This window comes from Bos indicus x Bos taurus, chromosome 24 (genome assembly GCF_003369695.1).
Source record: "Bos indicus x Bos taurus breed Angus x Brahman F1 hybrid chromosome 24, Bos_hybrid_MaternalHap_v2.0, whole genome shotgun sequence".
In the NCBI taxonomy this organism is placed as follows: Eukaryota; Metazoa; Chordata; class Mammalia; order Artiodactyla; family Bovidae; genus Bos; species Bos indicus x Bos taurus.
The window spans coordinates 49,327,787-49,345,399 of NC_040099.1; the positions used below are offsets into that span (position 1 = coordinate 49,327,787).

The window sequence follows — 17,613 nt, forward strand, 5'->3', positions numbered from 1 at the left end:
TTTCTAAATTCCATATATATACGTTAATATACTGTATTGGTGTTTTTCTTTCTGGCTTACTTCACTCTCTATAATAGGCTCCAGTTTCATCCACCTCATTAGAACTGATTCAAATGAATTCTTTTTAATGGCTGAGTAATACTCCATTGTGTATATGTACCACAGCTTTCTTATCCATTCATCTGCTGATGGACATCTATTGTGTTGGTTTCTGCCAAATAACAATGCAAATCAGCCATAATTACACATACATCTCCTCCCTCCCTAGCTTCCCTCCCTTCCCCCCATCCCATCCTGGTCATCACAGAACGCCAGACTGCTCCCTGTGCTACATGGCAACTTCTCATTCTCATCAGCCACAGATGAATCTGGAAGGTGAAGTCACGGGAATTTGTTGGATATTGATTGTGGAATAAGGAAAAAGGGAGCAAAGTGGACTGTAGTTTTTGACCTAAGTGACTGGAAGGATTAGTTTGCCATTTATTGAGATTTGGAAGACAGAGGCAAGGATATATGTGGGGGGAAGATCAGAGATTCAGTTCTCAACATGGTGGGTTTGAGGTGCCTTTTAGGCCTATAAGTTGATAAACAAGTTTGAAGTACGGAGAGGAGGTTCAGTCTAGAAGAATATACTGGAGAATCATGTATGGATGACTTTGAAGGTATGAAAGCAGATGAGATTATCAAGGGAGTGATTTTTAGGTATGAAACAGAAGAGGTCCATAGATGAACCCGGGGTTTCTCCAAGTCAGTCAACAAAGGAGACTGAGGAAGAGGGACCAGTGAGTGAGGAGGAAAACCAGATGCGCTCACGGAGGAGGGAATGACTGATGGAGTCAGAGGAGAACCGAGATCCACCTGGCTGTGCAGGGTGACCTTGGTGAGAGGTGTTTTGGGGAAGAGGTGGAACTCGAGGGAATGGGAGGAGAGGGCTTGGAACCAGGGAGTCCAAAGAAATGTTACCGTAAAGGGCAGTAGAGAAATAGGATGACTCTGGAGAGGGAAGTGGAGTCCCTGGAATGTTTTAAGATGGAGAAATTGTAACTTGTGTTTGTATGCTGACGGAAATGATCCATTAGAGAGGGAGGAATTGTTGAAGTGATGGCCATGTATAAGTGAGAAGGGATGGAATCTAGTGTGTGAATGTGTGTGTGGGGGGGAACGTGTGTGTGTGCAGGGAGGGGGTTACTTAGAAGCACAGATAGCTCATCTTTGGTAACTGGAAGTGAGGTTGAGGACATGGGTACAGGTGCAAATAGGTGGGTTTCAGCAGTCGGGGCTTGTGGATATACTTTTGAGATTGATTTTATTTTTCTAGTAAAGTGGGAAGCCAGGTCATCAGCTAAGAGTAAGAATGGGAAAGATGTTGGGGGTTTGAGGGAAAGCAGAAGATGTGAGAGCACCGTTTAGGAGGAGGAGTAGGGAAAGTCTAGCACATATGGCCAATTGGTAGGCAGGATTTAAAGGCCACTTGAGCTTAGTCATTACTAATTTAATTTAGCAAGCTTGTGAGTATGTGTTAATAGGTGTAGGCACAGAAATAGGTGAAAAAAGAGATGTAACCAAGGGTTTGATAGTTTAAGGAAATTTCCTGGGAAATCACGTCCATCTGGCATCTTGGGAGTCTGTGCGGATAAGCTTGTTGGTCTCTTCCAATCTTTTCTTGTGGTTATTGGTCTATTTAGATATCCCAGGGTCAGTTCTTTGTAAACATATTTTGCTAGAAAATGGACCTTTTGGAGTCAGGTTTAAAAGTTTTTGTTCTTGTCCCCCCACCCACCCCCACCCTCCTCCCCCCAGAGCTTTGGACAGGCCCAGAGCATTTAAAAAGGAACTTAGTTTGGTGATCCAGTTCTCCAGTCTGGAAACACTTAAAAAGCTTCTCAGTTTGGCAATAAGCCCCTTTGCCTTGACTCTTCCTCTCTCTGGTCCGCTGTGTGGAAGTGATGGGCCAGGGAAAAGGTAGGGCAGGTGGGACAGCGGGGTCAGCTCAGCTGTCTTACTCTGCCACGGCTGCCTGTGGTCCTCTGGTCCTTTCCCTGGACGGTGCTGGTCTCCAGGCTGCTCAGAATCCCCAAGCTCTTGGCCGATCCCTTAGTGACCATTTAGCTTTTGTATGCAGGGCTAGTTGCAGAAGACATTTTTTTTTAATTATTAAAAAAATATTTTGCAAAGGTTTGCATTTAATGTGTGCATTTATGTTTTTAAATTGACATATATACACTAGCAAGTGTAAAATAGATAGTGGGAAGCTGCTGTACAGCACAGGAGGCTCAATTCTGTGCTCTGGGAAGACCTAGATGGGCGGGATGGGATGCGGTGGGAGGAAGGCTCAACAGGGAGGGGATAAAGCACAATGGCACCCCACTCCAGTACTCTTGCCTGGAAAATCCCATGGGCAGAGGAGCCTGGTAGGCTGCAGTCTATGGGGTCGCTAAGAGTCGGACATGACTGAGTGACTTCACTTTCTCTCTTCACCTTCATGCATTGGAGAAGGAAATGGCAACCCACTCCAGTGTTCTTGCCTGGAGAATCCCAGGGACGGGGGAGCCTGGTGGGCTGCTGTCGATGGGTCGCACAGAGTCGGACACAACTGAAGCAACTTAGCAGCAGCAGCAGCAGCACGGCTGATTCACATTGTTGTATTACAGAAACCAACACAACATTGTAAAACAATTGTATCCCAGAAGGCACGTTTTAATGCTGGGAGTTAAAATAACATGTGAACTGAACCACCCTGGTTGTTTTTTTTAGGAGGTATGAGTGTCCGACTTGACTATCTTTCCTTGGGCCTCAACCTTTGGGTCAATTGATCACATAGCCCCTTATCATGCTCTCTTTTCCAAAAGAAATGCGTCAGGCCTGACATAGTTCTTAGGTAAATTCCTTTAAACTACCCAAATTCCTAATTAAACTCAATATTTCACCCGCTCTATGCTTGTATAGATGCAGGAGAGAAACATACAATCATGCATAAGTTGCGTATGAATTTGCATGAAAATTTCTTTATTAAGGAGAATTACTCTGCTTCCTTTCAATCAGTGATCCCTAACTTTTTTTGGCACCATGGACTGGTTTCACGGAAGAACGTTTTTTTCCACAGACTGAGGATGGGGGTTGGGGAGAGGTTTCAGGATGATTCAAGCACATTACACTTATTAAGCACTTTATGTCTGCTATTATTGAATCAGGTCCACTTCAGACCATTAGGTACTAGATCCAGGAAGTTGAGGACCCCTGCTTTAGTTGTCTTCTAAGTGGAAGAATTCAAGGGCTTGAAGCTTGAGATTTGTAGAGAAAGGAAACATAAAACAAACCAGAGCTACCTTCAGAACACAGGAGAGCTGAGGCCCTATTGCAGATGAGATTTAAACTGGGGCTCAATTAACTCTCTTTCTGTAGTGACAGCCCCCAATCCAATGCTTCTCAAACTGTATTCCTGGGGAATTCTGACCCTTCACTAAACTGTTTATGGAGTGAAGGTTCTGTGGTTAATTTAGCAAAAGTTGAATACTTTATCCCTTTCTTGGAGATTCACCTCACACTTCATTTATGTTGTCATTCAACAAATATTTAATGAATCTTCTATGTATCAAGCTTAATGCTAGCCTCTGGGAGGAAGAATAACAACAGAAACAAATCCAGCTGCTGCTTTCATGGGACTTAACACACTACAGGGAGAGGGACACGAATCAAATAGCCAAACAAATAATGTCTAATTAAAGACCTGGGTAAGTTCTATAAAAGAAAAGAGCATTCTTACAGGAAATTTAAGAGATTGTAATGTAAATGTAAGGGATCTGAAGAAGGGACCCAAGCAGATATCTGAAGTCTGATAAGAGTTAGCATTAAATAGGCCAAAGGTCAAATGTTGATGCTTTAGAATGTTCTGCTGCTGCTGCTGCTAAATCGCTTCAGTTGTGTCCGACTCTGTGCGACACCATAGACGGCAGCCCACCAGGCTCCCCCATCCCTGGGATTCTCAAGGCAAGAACACTGGAGAGGGTTGCCATTTCTTTCTCCAATGCATGAAAGTGAAAAGTGAAAGTGAAGTCGCTCAGTCGTGCCTGACTCTTAGCGACCCCATGGACTGCAGCCTACCAGGCTCCTCCGCCCATGGGATTTTCCAGGCAAGAGTACTGGAGTGGGGTGCCATTGCCTTCTCCTTTAGAACGTTCACTAGAAATAAAATGTGAGCCACATATGGAATGAAAAATTCTCTAGCACTCATTGAAAAAGTAAAAAGAAAAGGATGAAATTAATTTTATTATTACATTTTACCCAAATCAATGTATTTATAATATTGCCATTTCAACATTTACTCAACATAAAAAATTATGGGGGGACTTTCCTGATGGTCCAGTGTTTAAGAATCTGCTTTGTCAATGCAGGGGACGTGGGTTCGTTCCCTGGTCTGGGAAGATCCCACAGGCCGTGGAGAAACTACTGAGCCAGAGAGCCAAGACTAGAGGGTCCTTGTGCTGCCACAAGGTCCCTGCATGTTGCAACTAAGACCTGAGGCAGCCAAATAAAGACAATTTTCAAACAAGAGAAAGCTTTAAAGAGAAAATTATAGGGACTTCCTTGGTGGTCCAGTAGTTAAGACTTCGAGCTTTCACTGCAGGGGGCACTTGTTCAATCCCTGGCCAACTAGATCTAAATTCTAATCCCTAGAACTAAGATCCTACATGAGTTGCAGTGAGGTCAAAAATAAAGAACAAAATTTTAATTTTTTTTTTTTTTGTTCAAGTCTTCCCAATCTGGTATGCATTTGGCACTTACATCTCAATTTAGCCTTGCCACATTTCGAGTGCTCAAGAGCCCGTGGGTATTGGATTGGACAGACCAGGCAGAGGAGCTAAGACAAGGCCAGGATCGCCAGGAGGCAGGGAGAGGAGAGGAGGGTGGTAAAAGACAGGGTAGTGCGCCTCCCTGGGCCAGTTCATGGAGGGTGTCGTAGGCCATTTGAAGGGTCTTAGTCTCAAACCTGAAGCTACTGAAGGGTTAAAGTGTAGCAAAAGTCCTGAGAAGTCCTGCAGTGAAGAAGCCTGTTTTAACCTGTTTAACTCAGTGTTGCCCTATTTATTCCATGGGATACCTGTTAACATCACAGGCCCACATAGGGAAATGCTCCTCTAGCTTATTCCTTTTGGAGGAAGTGTTGCTTCTGAGAAATACAAGCTTCAGGAGGTGTAGACCTCAGGTCTTTGAATTTACCAAGAGTCAGGCTACTTTAACTCCTGCTTGTAGCCCAGAGCTAAGAGCCAAGTAAGCAGAGGGTGTTACCTCCTTGATGGAGATTTGGCACTCTCTTTCCAAACTTTGTGGTCAACTTAACTCAGGGGATCCAAGTGCCAGTCAAGAGTTGGGGCTTAAAGCCTTTTCATTCTTTAGAGTTGTCTTAAGTCCGAAGAATTGATGTTTTCAACTGTGGTGTTGGAGAAGACTCTTGAGAGTCCCCTGGACTGCAAGGAGATCCAACCAGTCCATCCTAAAGGAGATCAGTCCTGGGTGTTCATTGGAAGGACTGATGCTGAAACTCCATTACTTTGGCCACCTCATGTGAAGAGTTGACTCACTGGAAAAGACCCTGATGCTGGGAAAGATTGAGGGCAGGAGGAGAAGAGGACGACAGAGGATGAGATGGCTGGATGGCATCACTGATGGACTGGGTTTGGGTGAACTCTGGGAGTTGGTGAGGGACAGGGAGGTCTGGCGTGCTGCGCTTCACGGGATCTCAGAGTAGGACATGACTGAGCGACTGAACTGAACTGAACTGAACCAAGTCCCATCTCAGCCTAATACTCTTTTCTATTTTTTGTTCTCTGACCTTGGAAAGTAGAGTTTGAGTAAGCTGTGCATTTAACTATATTTTCCATTTCTTTTGTTAGTTTCAGATGTATAGCAAAGTGATATATACACACACACAGGATCCTCAGGTGGCTTAGTGGTAAAGAATCTGCCTGTCAGTGGAGGAGATGCAGGAGACATGGGTTTGACCCCTGGGTCAGGAAGATCCCCTGGAGGAGGAAATGGCACGCACTCCAATATTCTTGCCTGGAAAAGCCCATGGACAGAGGAGCCTGGTGGCCTAGAGGCGGTGGTCTCTCATTTTTATTCCGTTACAAATACTTTCTAATTTTCCTTCATATGGCTTCTTAGATACAACCATCCTTTAAAAGTGGACATTTAATTTCCAAATACATGGAGTTTTAAAAATATCTTTGATATTGATTTCTCACTTAAATGCTTTCTTCTCTGCAATCACCCTCTGTGTTTTATTCAGTCTAACTTTATTGAGACCTTCAATGGCTAAGTCAAAGATTTCTCTTGGTAAATGTCACATTGCACTTGAAAATATGTGGGTTATTTTCAAATATCTTTTGATACTGGTTACTAACACAATTCCATAGTGATAAGAGAACAGACTCTGTATGATTTCAATAGTTTTAGACCATGAAATTTTTCCACCTTATTTTGTTTCTATTCCTGAATATGGTCCAGTGTCTTTTGATTTATAGTCTATGGGAACTTGAATAAAATTTGTATCCTGCTGTTGTGTGAAAACTGTATAAATCTTACAGTTGAATTGGTTCATAATGCTTTTCAGGTCTACTATATCCTTCTACTTTTCTGTCTGTTCATTCTGTTAATTTCTGAGAGTTTGATATCGAAACTCCAACTAAAAATCTTAATCTATTTAAAATAATTATAATATATAGTGGAACTATTAAAAAACATATTTTTTAATAGTAATCAGAATTACTGCAATCAAAATATCAGAATATCTGCAGGGCAAAAGAACCAGGCTTGGAAAGTATACTCAGGCAGACTGCATTGCCCAAGTCCCTCTGCAGGCTGGTCTGGGGATGCCTGGGGGTGCCACCGTCCCACCCTCTTCCTCCCCCACCCAGAGCAGAGCTGGCTCCTGCTGCCCTGTTGGCAGAGTGGAGTGGCTGTTTGCTTCTAGACTCACTGGCTTTCACCTTAGAGTTTGATTGGCTGAGTTTAAACCAGGAACTCTAGCTGCAAGGGAGGCTGGCAAGGTGTGTGTTTGCTTTTCAGCGTCTGAAGTGGAAAGTGGGCTCCTCTTATGAAAGGGAGGTTCATTCCTCTAACCTAGGAAGGTGTCTTCAGATGATAGACTGCCTAGAAAAATGCTCAGAACCTTTGCTAGAGTAACCTGAGACCTTGATACAAAGTTTCTGCTGAAACTCCTCAGGCAGGGTCTTCCTCCACACAGGAGGCTCCCAAGCCCTCCTTGAGGTTCTTCTAGAAAATATTTTGCATATTTTATACATATGTTATTCTTTGCATAAGAGAGTTGATGTTATACTTTACTCTAATGCTGTGATTATAGCTTCATTATGTGCTTTGAAAGTTCTCACATGATGTTTTGATATAGAGACACAGGAGGGCACTCTAACCAACCAGTAATAAAATCTAAATGGTTTCATAGCCTTGGCAGTTAAAAAGATGAGAATTGATCTTGTTGAATCTTTTTTTTTCCAGGTAGGATAACCAGCTTTGCAGGAGTACCTAGCTCTTCTAGGGAATCTCATTTGTGACAGAGGTCCCCAAGACACACCCTCCACACTGTCCACTTACAGTTCTAGGGGCTATGATTTGAGTAACTCAGAATAGAGATGGGGATTTTTGACTCACAGGCTGCCTACGGACTCAACCAGGCAAGAGATGGAGATTTGGCTCCAAAACGTTCCTATTCAGAGGCCAATTGGCTAAATCAAACTAAGCAGAAGAGAGAGAACTGGTTATCAGAGACTTGCTTCAGAGCTACAGCCTGTTCCTCTGACTCAATTTTCCCATCTGTAGAATGGAGATGATACCTGACTTACGTCTGTATAGTTTGCCAGTGAAGAAGGGGAGTGTTAAGAAGAGGGGGAAAAGATATCTGGGAGCTCCATTTACTCATGACCAGTGAGGTTTACACTGAAAAATAGAGCCGGCCTGCCTCTTGTTAATGAATTCTAGCACAGGACGGACGAAGCCCGCTTCGGCGCTGGCAACTGGAGTGACAGACGGAACGAGGATAAGTCGGAACAGGACCGGCTGCTCCAGACTGGTTTCCCCACACAGATCTCCCAGGCGGGGGCGCAGACACCGGCGAGGAAGGGGCGCCGGGCTGCTCGGGCTGTTTTCCTCTCTGCGGGCGGGAGCTGGACTGGTTCCAGGCCTCCGCGGGCTTGCTGCTGCTGCTGCTAAGTCGCTTCAGTCGTGTCCGACTCTGTGCGACCCCATAGACGGCAGCCCACCAGGCTCCGCCGTCCCTGGGATTCTCCAGTCAAGAGTACTGGAGTCGGGTGCCATTGCCTTCTCTGCTCCGCGGGGTTACTTGCGGTCAAAGGTGCAGTCTGGCTGGAAGCAGGCGGATGGTGGTGCGCAGGCGGACGGCGGTGCGCAGACGGCCGTAGGGCTTTCTCTCTCCTGCCTCCTCCGCGTTCCCGAGGGCTGTGGAGGCGCAGCCGCTCCGGAGTCGTCCTGGCCGCCCGCGGCCGAAGGCCCCGGGCTCAGCCCCCGACCCCTGCCCCAGATGCAGGCTCAGGGGCGCGGTCGCCGCCCTCGGTCCCGGGGTTCCGGGCGCGGAGCTGGAGCCGGCACCCGCGGGAGGAGCAGGGACGTGCGCAATGAAGGGAAGAAGAGGAGGGCAAAATGATGACGGAGAGGAAGAAGCTGCTTCATTCCCCTCGATAGGGGGTGGCGCGCCTCCGCCCCGACACTTGGCACTGGTTGCGAGTCTGAGATCCTCAAGCCTGGCTCATTGTTTCCTTAGGAGAGTGTCGCCTGGCGTCCCTCTAGCCCTCCAGCCCCAGGTATGAGAGCGCCTACCACGCGGCACCGCACCCAGCGCTGTTTGTATTATCCTGTGTGTGTGTGTTAGTCGCTCAGTCGTGTCCAACTCTTTGCGACCCCATGGACTGTAGCCCACCAGGCTCCTCCGTCCATGGGATTCTCCAGGCAAGAATACTGGAGAGGGTTGCCATGCCCTTTTCCAGGGGATCTTTCCAGACCCAGGGATCGAACCCTCGTCTCCCACATTGAGGGCAGATTCTTTACCAGCTGAGCCACCAGGGAAGCTCAAATGGTATTATCCTGGATCTTTTAATTTCTGCAACATCCTAACCGACAGGAGCTGTTACCACCTGTGTACGGGGGAGGAAGGAACGGCTTTGGGGTAGTTGCGTGGCTTGCCCTGAGTTCTGTAGCTAGTGGCGAAGCGAGCACTCCAAGAGGGGCCCGCAGCCTTTTAACTCTGCCGGGTTATTGTCGGATTACGCGGTCTACACCTGTCATGGGCCTCGCTCGCAGCAGGAAAGGGAGTAAAGAAGGACCACAGGGTGACCAGGTGTCTTTTCTCCATTCGGACCGTTGGCCCGGGGCGAGGAGAGAGCACTGCGCGCGCGCGCGCGGAGAGCTTTGCGCCTTGAAGAGGACAACCTTCCTTCTCCAGGGATCGCGATCGCGGAGGGAGCAGGGCTATGGGGCAACGACTCCCCTGGAGCTGCAGGGGGTGGCAGAGAATCTAGGGTCCGGGAATGGACACTGGGAAAAAGTAGGGTGGTGACAGCGCGGCTGCCCCCGGAGCCGCCTGGGGAGGAAACAAGCCTGCGCTTGCGGAGTGTCCACGCGGTGGATGTGCGGCGCTTTCATTCAAACTTTGGGGAGTCTTTGGTTCTGGCGTCAGCGAAGATGTGACCAATCAGAGTCCGGGAACTAGAATAAATTATGCAAATCACCATCTGGCGATGGATCAGATGACTCCCAATACTTTTAAAAAGTACCTCGCCGGGAGCTCGCTGGGTGACAGTGGCGAGCCCTGGCTTCCTGGGCAGGCGGCACGAGAGAGGGCAGATCTGGTTCTGGTTCAAGCCCCTTCACATTCCCCCCACCACCCCGCGGCTGAGTTTAGCTGAGTTTTCATCTTCCACCTTCTCCACCTTCAGCTAAGGCCACCGTTCTCTCTGGTGGAGAGAGGGCTTCCCACTGGGGGTCTTACAGTCTTGGACCGCTGGAAACTTCGAGAGGTGTTTTTTGTCTTTTTGAAAGTCCCATTTTGGAGAAGGGGGTGCGGGGAGGTGGTAAGGATGAGAAACACCGTTCTTCAGCTCTGCCTGTGGAGCGCCTATTGTGGCTTTGCCACGGGAGACCCCACACCCCTTGGCCCAGAGGGACGGCTGCAAGGTAACGTGGACTTATTTTATTACCACCCCCGGAACTTCTTTTCTGGGCCAGGTGCCCTCTCTCTTGCCCACCCTTCTTCCTCGACCCTGCAGCATCCTCCTTGCTTTCCGCCTGCGCTGTCCACTCTCTCCTCCTAATTAGTCTTGCAGTTCACTTGTTCCTCGGCGCTTCTGACCAGGGCATCCCAGAGCCGGCCGGCTGCCGGGTGCGCTCGCCCGCGCTCGGTCCGGCTCCACCCCTTTGCCGTTAATATGCACTCTTATCGATGCTGTCCAGTCAGCAGAGTTGGCTGCCAGCAGCTCTTTAACCTTGCCCTCTTTGAACCTGCGGGTTTTCGAGGCAAGAAGGTTGTTAGAAAGAGCTCTGTCATCTGGCGCTCTTCTTTTTAATCTCGGCTAGATGCTTTGAAATTTAAGGTGCCAGGGTAGCTGGCTCTGGTTTGAGGAGCGCTTTCGGGGAGGATTTGGTGGGCAATTTGTGCAGAGAACCCCAGGCTGCCAGCCTACTCTTCCTCCTCCCCAACAGTCTTTCCAGCCTTTGCTCCTCCTCTTGCTACCTGTCTTCCTTCCATCTGCCAGCTTTTCTTTTTCAGTCTCTTCTATTGGAGGAAGCATGCCCTGGAGGAGCAAGGGTAGGGTCACCCCACAGGAGTACCAGGTCAATTGGTTAAGCAGAGGAGAGTGGGGAACCCCTGAACCATATCCTATTAGCTCATCTTCTACTATCCTGTTGTTCAATTCAGTTCAGTTCAGTTGCTCAGTTGTGTCTGACTCTTTGCGACTCAATGAACTGAAGATTGGGTCAAATGATGTTGGTCCAAGTTGCTTATGTATGAGCAGCAGGGTTAATCTGAATGAATGGAAAAATTACTTAACACGTTCCCAACTCTAGTATAATTGAACCAGAGTAGGTTTCATCTCTAGTTCCTCTCCTGTAAAATGCTAACATTCCTTTCAACTTCTATGTTCTGTGATTCTAAGTATTTGGGGGTTATTTCCTTCATTCAAAGAAGTCTTTATTTGCCAGGAACCCTTCTAGGAGTGGGGCTTCCCAGGTGGCACAGTGGTAAAGAATCTCCCTGCCAATGCAGGAGCCACAGGAGACATGGGTACCATCCTGGATCAGGAAGATCCCCTGGAGGAGGAAATGACAATCCACTCCAATATTCTTGCCTGGAAAACCCCATGGACAGAGGAGCCTGGTGGGCTACAGTCCATGGGATCCCAAAGAGTCGGACATAACTGAGCACCTGAGCACACAGGCTTTTAGGAGGATATAGCAGTGAACAAAACAGGTGTAAGTCCATACCCCCAGGGATCTTGCATTTCAGTGATGAGAAGACAGCCAGTCAACTACTTAAAACATAGAAATAGTGCTCAGTGTCATGGAGCAAAATAAAGGAGAGGCAGAAGGTACAGAGGGCTGGAGGGAGAAGGTGGTGTAGCGTTAGTCTGTGACCAGACTTTCCTCACTGAGGAGTTGACTTCTGAGCAAGGAACTGGAGGAGAGGAGAGGATGAGCTTGGGGACATCGGATGAAGAACAATTATGAAGTCCCAGAGGCAGAAGTGATGTGGGCTGGAAGTAGTAGAAATGAGCTAGAGAACTGTGGGGTCAGAGAGAGCCAGGTGCTAAAGTGAACCTTTTGTGTTCACTTTATGTGGGTTTATCCACAAGTCAGTGCTGGGAAGCCAGCAGACCCTCTTTGCCTTTTCCCTAGACTTCCCATCTGGTCTCTATGAGTGGCTATCTGGGTGGAAACTGGGAGATTTTGAATGAATTATGTCCATGGTTCAAATTTCTGCCAGTTGGGGCTTTTGTTCATTAATGACAGAGTTCTGCTCATGTGTATTTAGTTGCATTTTCTGGAACTTTATCCTTTTTACATCTGGTACATTGTCCTCCCCCTTGGCCTCTTCACCACCAACCCCTCTACCACTCTAGTCTCTCTTTCCATGACTCCATTTGTTTGTGTTTTTTTTCTTTCTTTTTAACTCTGGGATAATTAAGCTCCTGGTATGGTCATTTGGTCCATTTTCCCTTGATTTCTGGGTGACTGGACAGTTTGTCTAATTTCCTAGCCTGTTATCAGGGGCGGTATCCTAGATGATTAGAACAGGGCTGCTGCTGCTGCTAAGTTGCTTCAGTCGTATCCGACTCTGTGCGACCCCGTAGATGGCAGCCCACCAGGCTTCTCTGTCCCTGGGATTTTCCAGGCAAGAACACTGGAGTGGGTTGCTCCTCCAAGGGATCTTCTTGACCCTGGGATCGAACCCTTATCTTCTACATTGGCTGGTGAGCTCTTTACAATTAGTGCCACCTGGGAAGCCCTAATGATGACAATCAGATCAGATCAGATCAGATCAGTCACTCAGTTGTGTCTGACTCTTTGCGACCCCATGAATCGCAGCACGCCAGGTCTCCCTGTCCATCACCAACTCCCGGAGTTCACTCAGACTCACGTCCATCGAGTCAGTGATGCCATCCAGCCATCTCATCCTGTCATCCCCTTCTCCTCCTGCCCCCAATCCCTCCCAGCATCAGAGTATTTTCCAATGAGTCAACTCTTCACATGAGGTGGCCAAAGTACTGGAGTTTCAGCTTTAGCATCATTCCTTCCAAAGAAATCCCAGGGCTGATCTCCTTTAGAATGGACTGGTTGGATCTCCTTGCAGTCCAAAGGACTCTCAAGAGTCTTCTCCAACACCACAGTTCAAAAGCATCAGTTCTTCGGTGCTCAGCCTTCTTCACAGTCCAACACTCACATCCATACATGACCACAGGAAAAACCATAGCCTTGACTAGACGAATCTTTGTTGGCAAAGTAATGTCTCTGCTTTTGAATATGCTATCTAGGTTGGTCATAACTTTCCTTTCAAGGAGTAAGCATCTTTTAATTTCATGGCTGCAGTCACCATCTGCAGTGATTTTGGAGCCCCCAAAAATAAAGTCTGACACTGTTTCCACTGTTTCCCCATCTATTTCCCATGAAGTGATGGGACCAGATGCCATGATCTTCGTCTTCTGAATGTTGAGCTTTAAGCCAACTTTTTCACTCTCCTCTTTCACTTTCATCAAGAGGCTTTTGAGTTCCTCTTCACTTTCTGCCATAAGGGTGGTGTCATCTGCATATCTGAGGTTATTGATATTTCTCCTGGCAATCTTGATTCCAGTTTGTGTTTCTTCCAATCCAGCTTTTCTCATGATGTACTCTGCATATAGGTTAAATAAGCAGGGTGACAATATACAGCCTTGACGAACTCCTTTTCCTATTTGGAACCAGTCTGTTGTTCCATGTCCAGTTCTAACTGTTGCTTCCTGACCTGCATACAGATTTCTCAAGAGGCAGGTCAGGTGGTCTGATATTCCCATCTCTTTCAGAATTTTCCACAGTTTATTGTGATCCACACAGTCAAAGGCTTTGGCATAGTCAAGAAAGCAGAAATAAATGTTTTTCTGGAACTCTCTTGCTTTTTCAATGATCCTGCGGATGTTTGCAATTTGATCTCTGGTTCCTCTGCCTTTTCTAAAACCAGCTTGAACATCACGAAGTTCACGGTTCACATATTGCTGAAGCCTGGCTTGGAGAATTTTGAGCATTACTTTACTAGCGTGTGAGATGAGTGCAATTGTGCGGTAGTTTGAGCATTCTTTGGCATTGCCTTTCTTAGGGATTGGAATGAAAACTGACCTTTTCCAGTCCTGTGGCCACTGCTGAGTTTTCCAAATTTGCAATACCTAGTGTTAAAAGGTCTTGGGACCATCAGTAACATGGGCTGTATTTTGAAGTAGGGCCATCTCCTAGATAGTGCTGTGTGTGTGTGTACACGGTGGAGCTGAAAGGAGAGGATTTGCTGCTCTTACGAGCACCTCTATGGCTTCGATAATTTATTTAATAAGGTAAAAAAGTGTCTGGCACCTGTCTGGTACTGCAGGAAGCACTGAGGGTGCATGAGGTGTTTGGGGTAAGTGCCAGAATTGACATGGGAGCAGTAGGGAAGCCCAGTGTTTAAAAGGTCAAAGTTCCTTACCTCCAATTCCAAAATCTTTCAAAACTGAAAAATTTGACTGGTAACTTGTTTGGTAGCAAGACCTGGCCTTATCTAACCTGAATTCTTACACAATTGGCATCCAAAAGTGACCTGAACCAACAAGATGGTCTTTAAAATCTTTTTCTTTTTCTTCACCCCTGAGTATGAGTAGTCATGTATTTCCTTACAGAAATGTTATTGGTGTGTTTGATGAATGAGGAATGCCCCAAACCGTGTGTGTATATATATAGTGTGTGTGTGTGTCTCTCTCTCTATATATATATACACATCATAATACCTGTTTAAAATCTGAAAATTTCTGAATTCTGAAATACAAGTCTGTGTGAAAGTGTAGTTGCCCAGTCATGTCTGCCTCTTTGAGACCCCATGGACTGTAGCCCACCAGGCTCCTCTGTCCATGAGATTTTCCAAGCAAGAGTACTGGAAAGGGTTGCCATTTCCTTCTCCAGGAATGCAAGTGGTCCCAAGCATTTCAAGAGAAGACTTGAGGACCCGTTCTCTGAAATTAGTAACTTGAGGGAAGGAAAGAGAGCTCATTTGGATTAGAAAGAAGGAAGAAAGGTAAGGGAGACTTATTTACTTCAGATTCACAGTCATTGATGTGTGTGTTTGTGTGTGTTAGTCACTCAGTCCTGTCCGACTCTTTGTGACCCCGTTGACCATAACCTGCCAGGCTCCTCCTCCATGGGATTCTCCAGGCAAGAATGCTGGAGTGGGTTGCCATGCCCTCCTCCAGAGGCTTTTCTCAACCCAGAGATGGAACCCTGGTCTCCTGCATTGTGGAGACCCTCTGGGCCACAGTAGGAAGCCCTAGAGTAGTTGATACAAGTGACTAATTAACACTTAAATATTGGTGAGGTGTGCCTTTGCAACTCTTCTGTGAGATGAGATGGAAACATTCAGCAGATGTAAAAGCTGAAACCCAGAGGGGTTAAGTAATTTGCTTAAGAGTGAAGTAGAACTGGACCCCAGATCTCTCACCACCCAGGCCTGCTAGTTATCCGTACGCTCTGTCCTTTCTCCCCAGGTGAGTTCGACAAATCCAGGGTGGTACCGACTGCTGCCAAACCCCCTGTGAGATTTAACCTCCGCACCTCAGAGGACCCAGAGGATGAAGGATGCGATCTCTCCCTTGGCCACAGCCAGCCCTTAGAGGACTGTGGCTTCAACGTGACAGCCAAAACCTTTTTCATCATTCACGGATGGACGGTGAGCCCGGGGGGAGGTAGCTTTCCAGCTCTACATGGGATTTGGTCTCCTTTGTTTTGGTCAATTAAAAAGCATACTGGTGCTTCCAGATTCCGCTCTTTCTCCCCCTCTTTTCTTGTGGGCTGCTTGTATTTCAGACAGCTGTGAAGAATGTAACGGGCACTTCGCTGAGGGGGCAATCTGGACTCCAGCAGGGTGGCATTTAATGCTGGCACGCAGTGGGCTTTCAGAAAGTGGCTCTCCTGAGGGCAGTAGCCCAGCTCCACTGGCTCTTAAGGGACCCTCTAATTACACTTAATTACATTGGTCAACCACTGCCTCACGGGGGCCATCCCTTTGCGAGAGCTCAGCTGAACTGAAGCAAGTCGACTGGCTCAGAGAGTCTGTGATGAGCCAGCTGGCCCGGCTGGCCAGCCCTGGTTGGCACGGTGCCCTCCTGTTTGCATAGAGATGGTTCCATTTAAAGGCACTGGAGTCTTTCTATGCCCTCGCTGAGCCATTCACATCGAAAAGCCCATAACAAACTTGAACAAAAAAAGGGCTTTAATGCTCGACCTCAGAAGCTTTGGACCAGCGAGGGATTTATCCATTCATCTAATGGCAGTCTGTAGGAAAATGGCACTGTTAAGTGAGCAGGTTTCTGCCTGGGCTAATTGGGAGGGGACGTTCCTCCCCTTAATGATGAGAAATTCATACCCGTTACATGCTTGCTGGGTCTTAGGTCTATTACCAACTGTTGGGGTCAGGCCTGGCTAGGGGGTGTTATACAGGCACCTATGTACCGAATGCAACGGAAGGGATCATTAAGGGCCTGTCTGCCCATCCTCACCTCACAGCCTATGATTAGAATCATGCGTTTGGATCTTTTAAAGGCCCCCCCCCCCCCCCCCCCCGTCAAAATGCAAATACAAACTGCCTGCAACTGACGAATGCATTCCAGAAAGTTCTTTTGTAATCTGTTTGGAACTTGGAACAGCAGTTTCCCTTAGAAGCAAGATTGTAAATGGCCTTTGGGTTCCCAGGCTAGGCACAGGAAATCTATTTATCTAATAATGCACTCATGGATAGGTTTACAACTGGACCTAGTCACCATTTACACTTTGTTTCTGTGGGAAAATGTGCTCTGAGTTCTAATTTGGGATTCCAGCAACAGATCTTCCCTCCTCTAAGGTCAAGAGGGATGGCAGAGATGGGTTGTGGGAAGGGGTCATTTGTTAACTCGGCATTTGCCTAAGAGACAGAATCTCTTTGCATCTCTGAGAAAGAAACCAATTCTCCAGGACAACCCTTCTCAGCTGCTTTTGAATGCTGGACCAGGTCACTTACTTGCCTGACTGTGACAGGGCTAACCTCAGGTCGGCATGGCCACCAGCATGTATCTCCTAGCAGCCCTATTGGTCAGTGGGGCAGCAACACAGGACACCAGCTCGGACATTTTCGATGGGAAAAACTGGAGACGTCATCAAGGGCAATGGAAGACACTCACCCACATAGCAATCCTGACTGTGGCTGGCCCCGCTCATGGGCAAGTGTTGGCCTGGGGGACCAATGTGAATGTTCCATGGCTGTGGGAGAGGGTCACGGAACTGAAATCCATATTCACTGGTGTTTTTCAAACCCAGAAAAAGATTTTTTTTTTAAAGTCCTGTTTTCTCTGCAGATGAGTGGCATGTTTGAAAACTGGCTGTACAAACTGGTGTCAGCCCTGCAGACAAGAGAGAAAGGAGCCAACGTCGTGGTGGTGGACTGGCTCCCACTGGCTCACCAGCTTTACGTAGATGCGGTCAATAACACAAGGGGTGTGGGTCACAGCATCGCACAGATGCTCGACTGGCTTCAGGTAACAATGGGACTGAAGGGAATCATCTCCTTTTCTGAGAAGGATCTTGAATCCGAACCCTTTTAGGAAACAAAGATCAGATTATTACAGTGAACCGAGAATATCTTTAAGAATCAAATTTTTACTGAATTAAGTATCGCTTAAAATATTTTGGAAGCTGGAACTTTTAGAAAGCTTTCTAATTATTGATTCATTTCTGGATTTTTCCTGTTACTTTACTTGCAGGAAGAAAATTTGCCATCTGGGTCATTACTTGCTGATGCCTTCAGAAGCTTGTAATCTTTAAAACATTTTTAAAAATTAATTAATTTCG

At 47.0% G+C, this 17,613-nt stretch overlaps 1 protein-coding gene across 3 annotated transcripts in view; it reads left to right on the forward strand.

Moving 5' to 3' along the window:
- Positions 1–8,284: 8,284 nt before the first annotated feature.
- The window catches only part of LIPG (lipase G, endothelial type), a 34,374-nt gene continuing 25,045 nt past the window's right edge, over positions 8,285–17,613 (forward strand). For 2 of the 3 annotated variants that reach the window (XM_027525921.1, XM_027525922.1), the window contains exons 1-3: positions 9,796–10,200; positions 15,279–15,460; positions 17,121–17,300. In XM_027525921.1, coding sequence (XP_027381722.1) covers positions 10,104–10,200; positions 15,279–15,460; positions 17,121–17,300 — 459 coding nt within the window. In that variant the 5' untranslated portion in view covers positions 9,796–10,103. Of the gene's footprint in view, positions 8,832–9,795; positions 10,201–15,278; positions 15,461–17,120; positions 17,301–17,613 lie in introns of those variants that run through there. The other variant, XM_027525923.1, reaches the window with a different exon arrangement.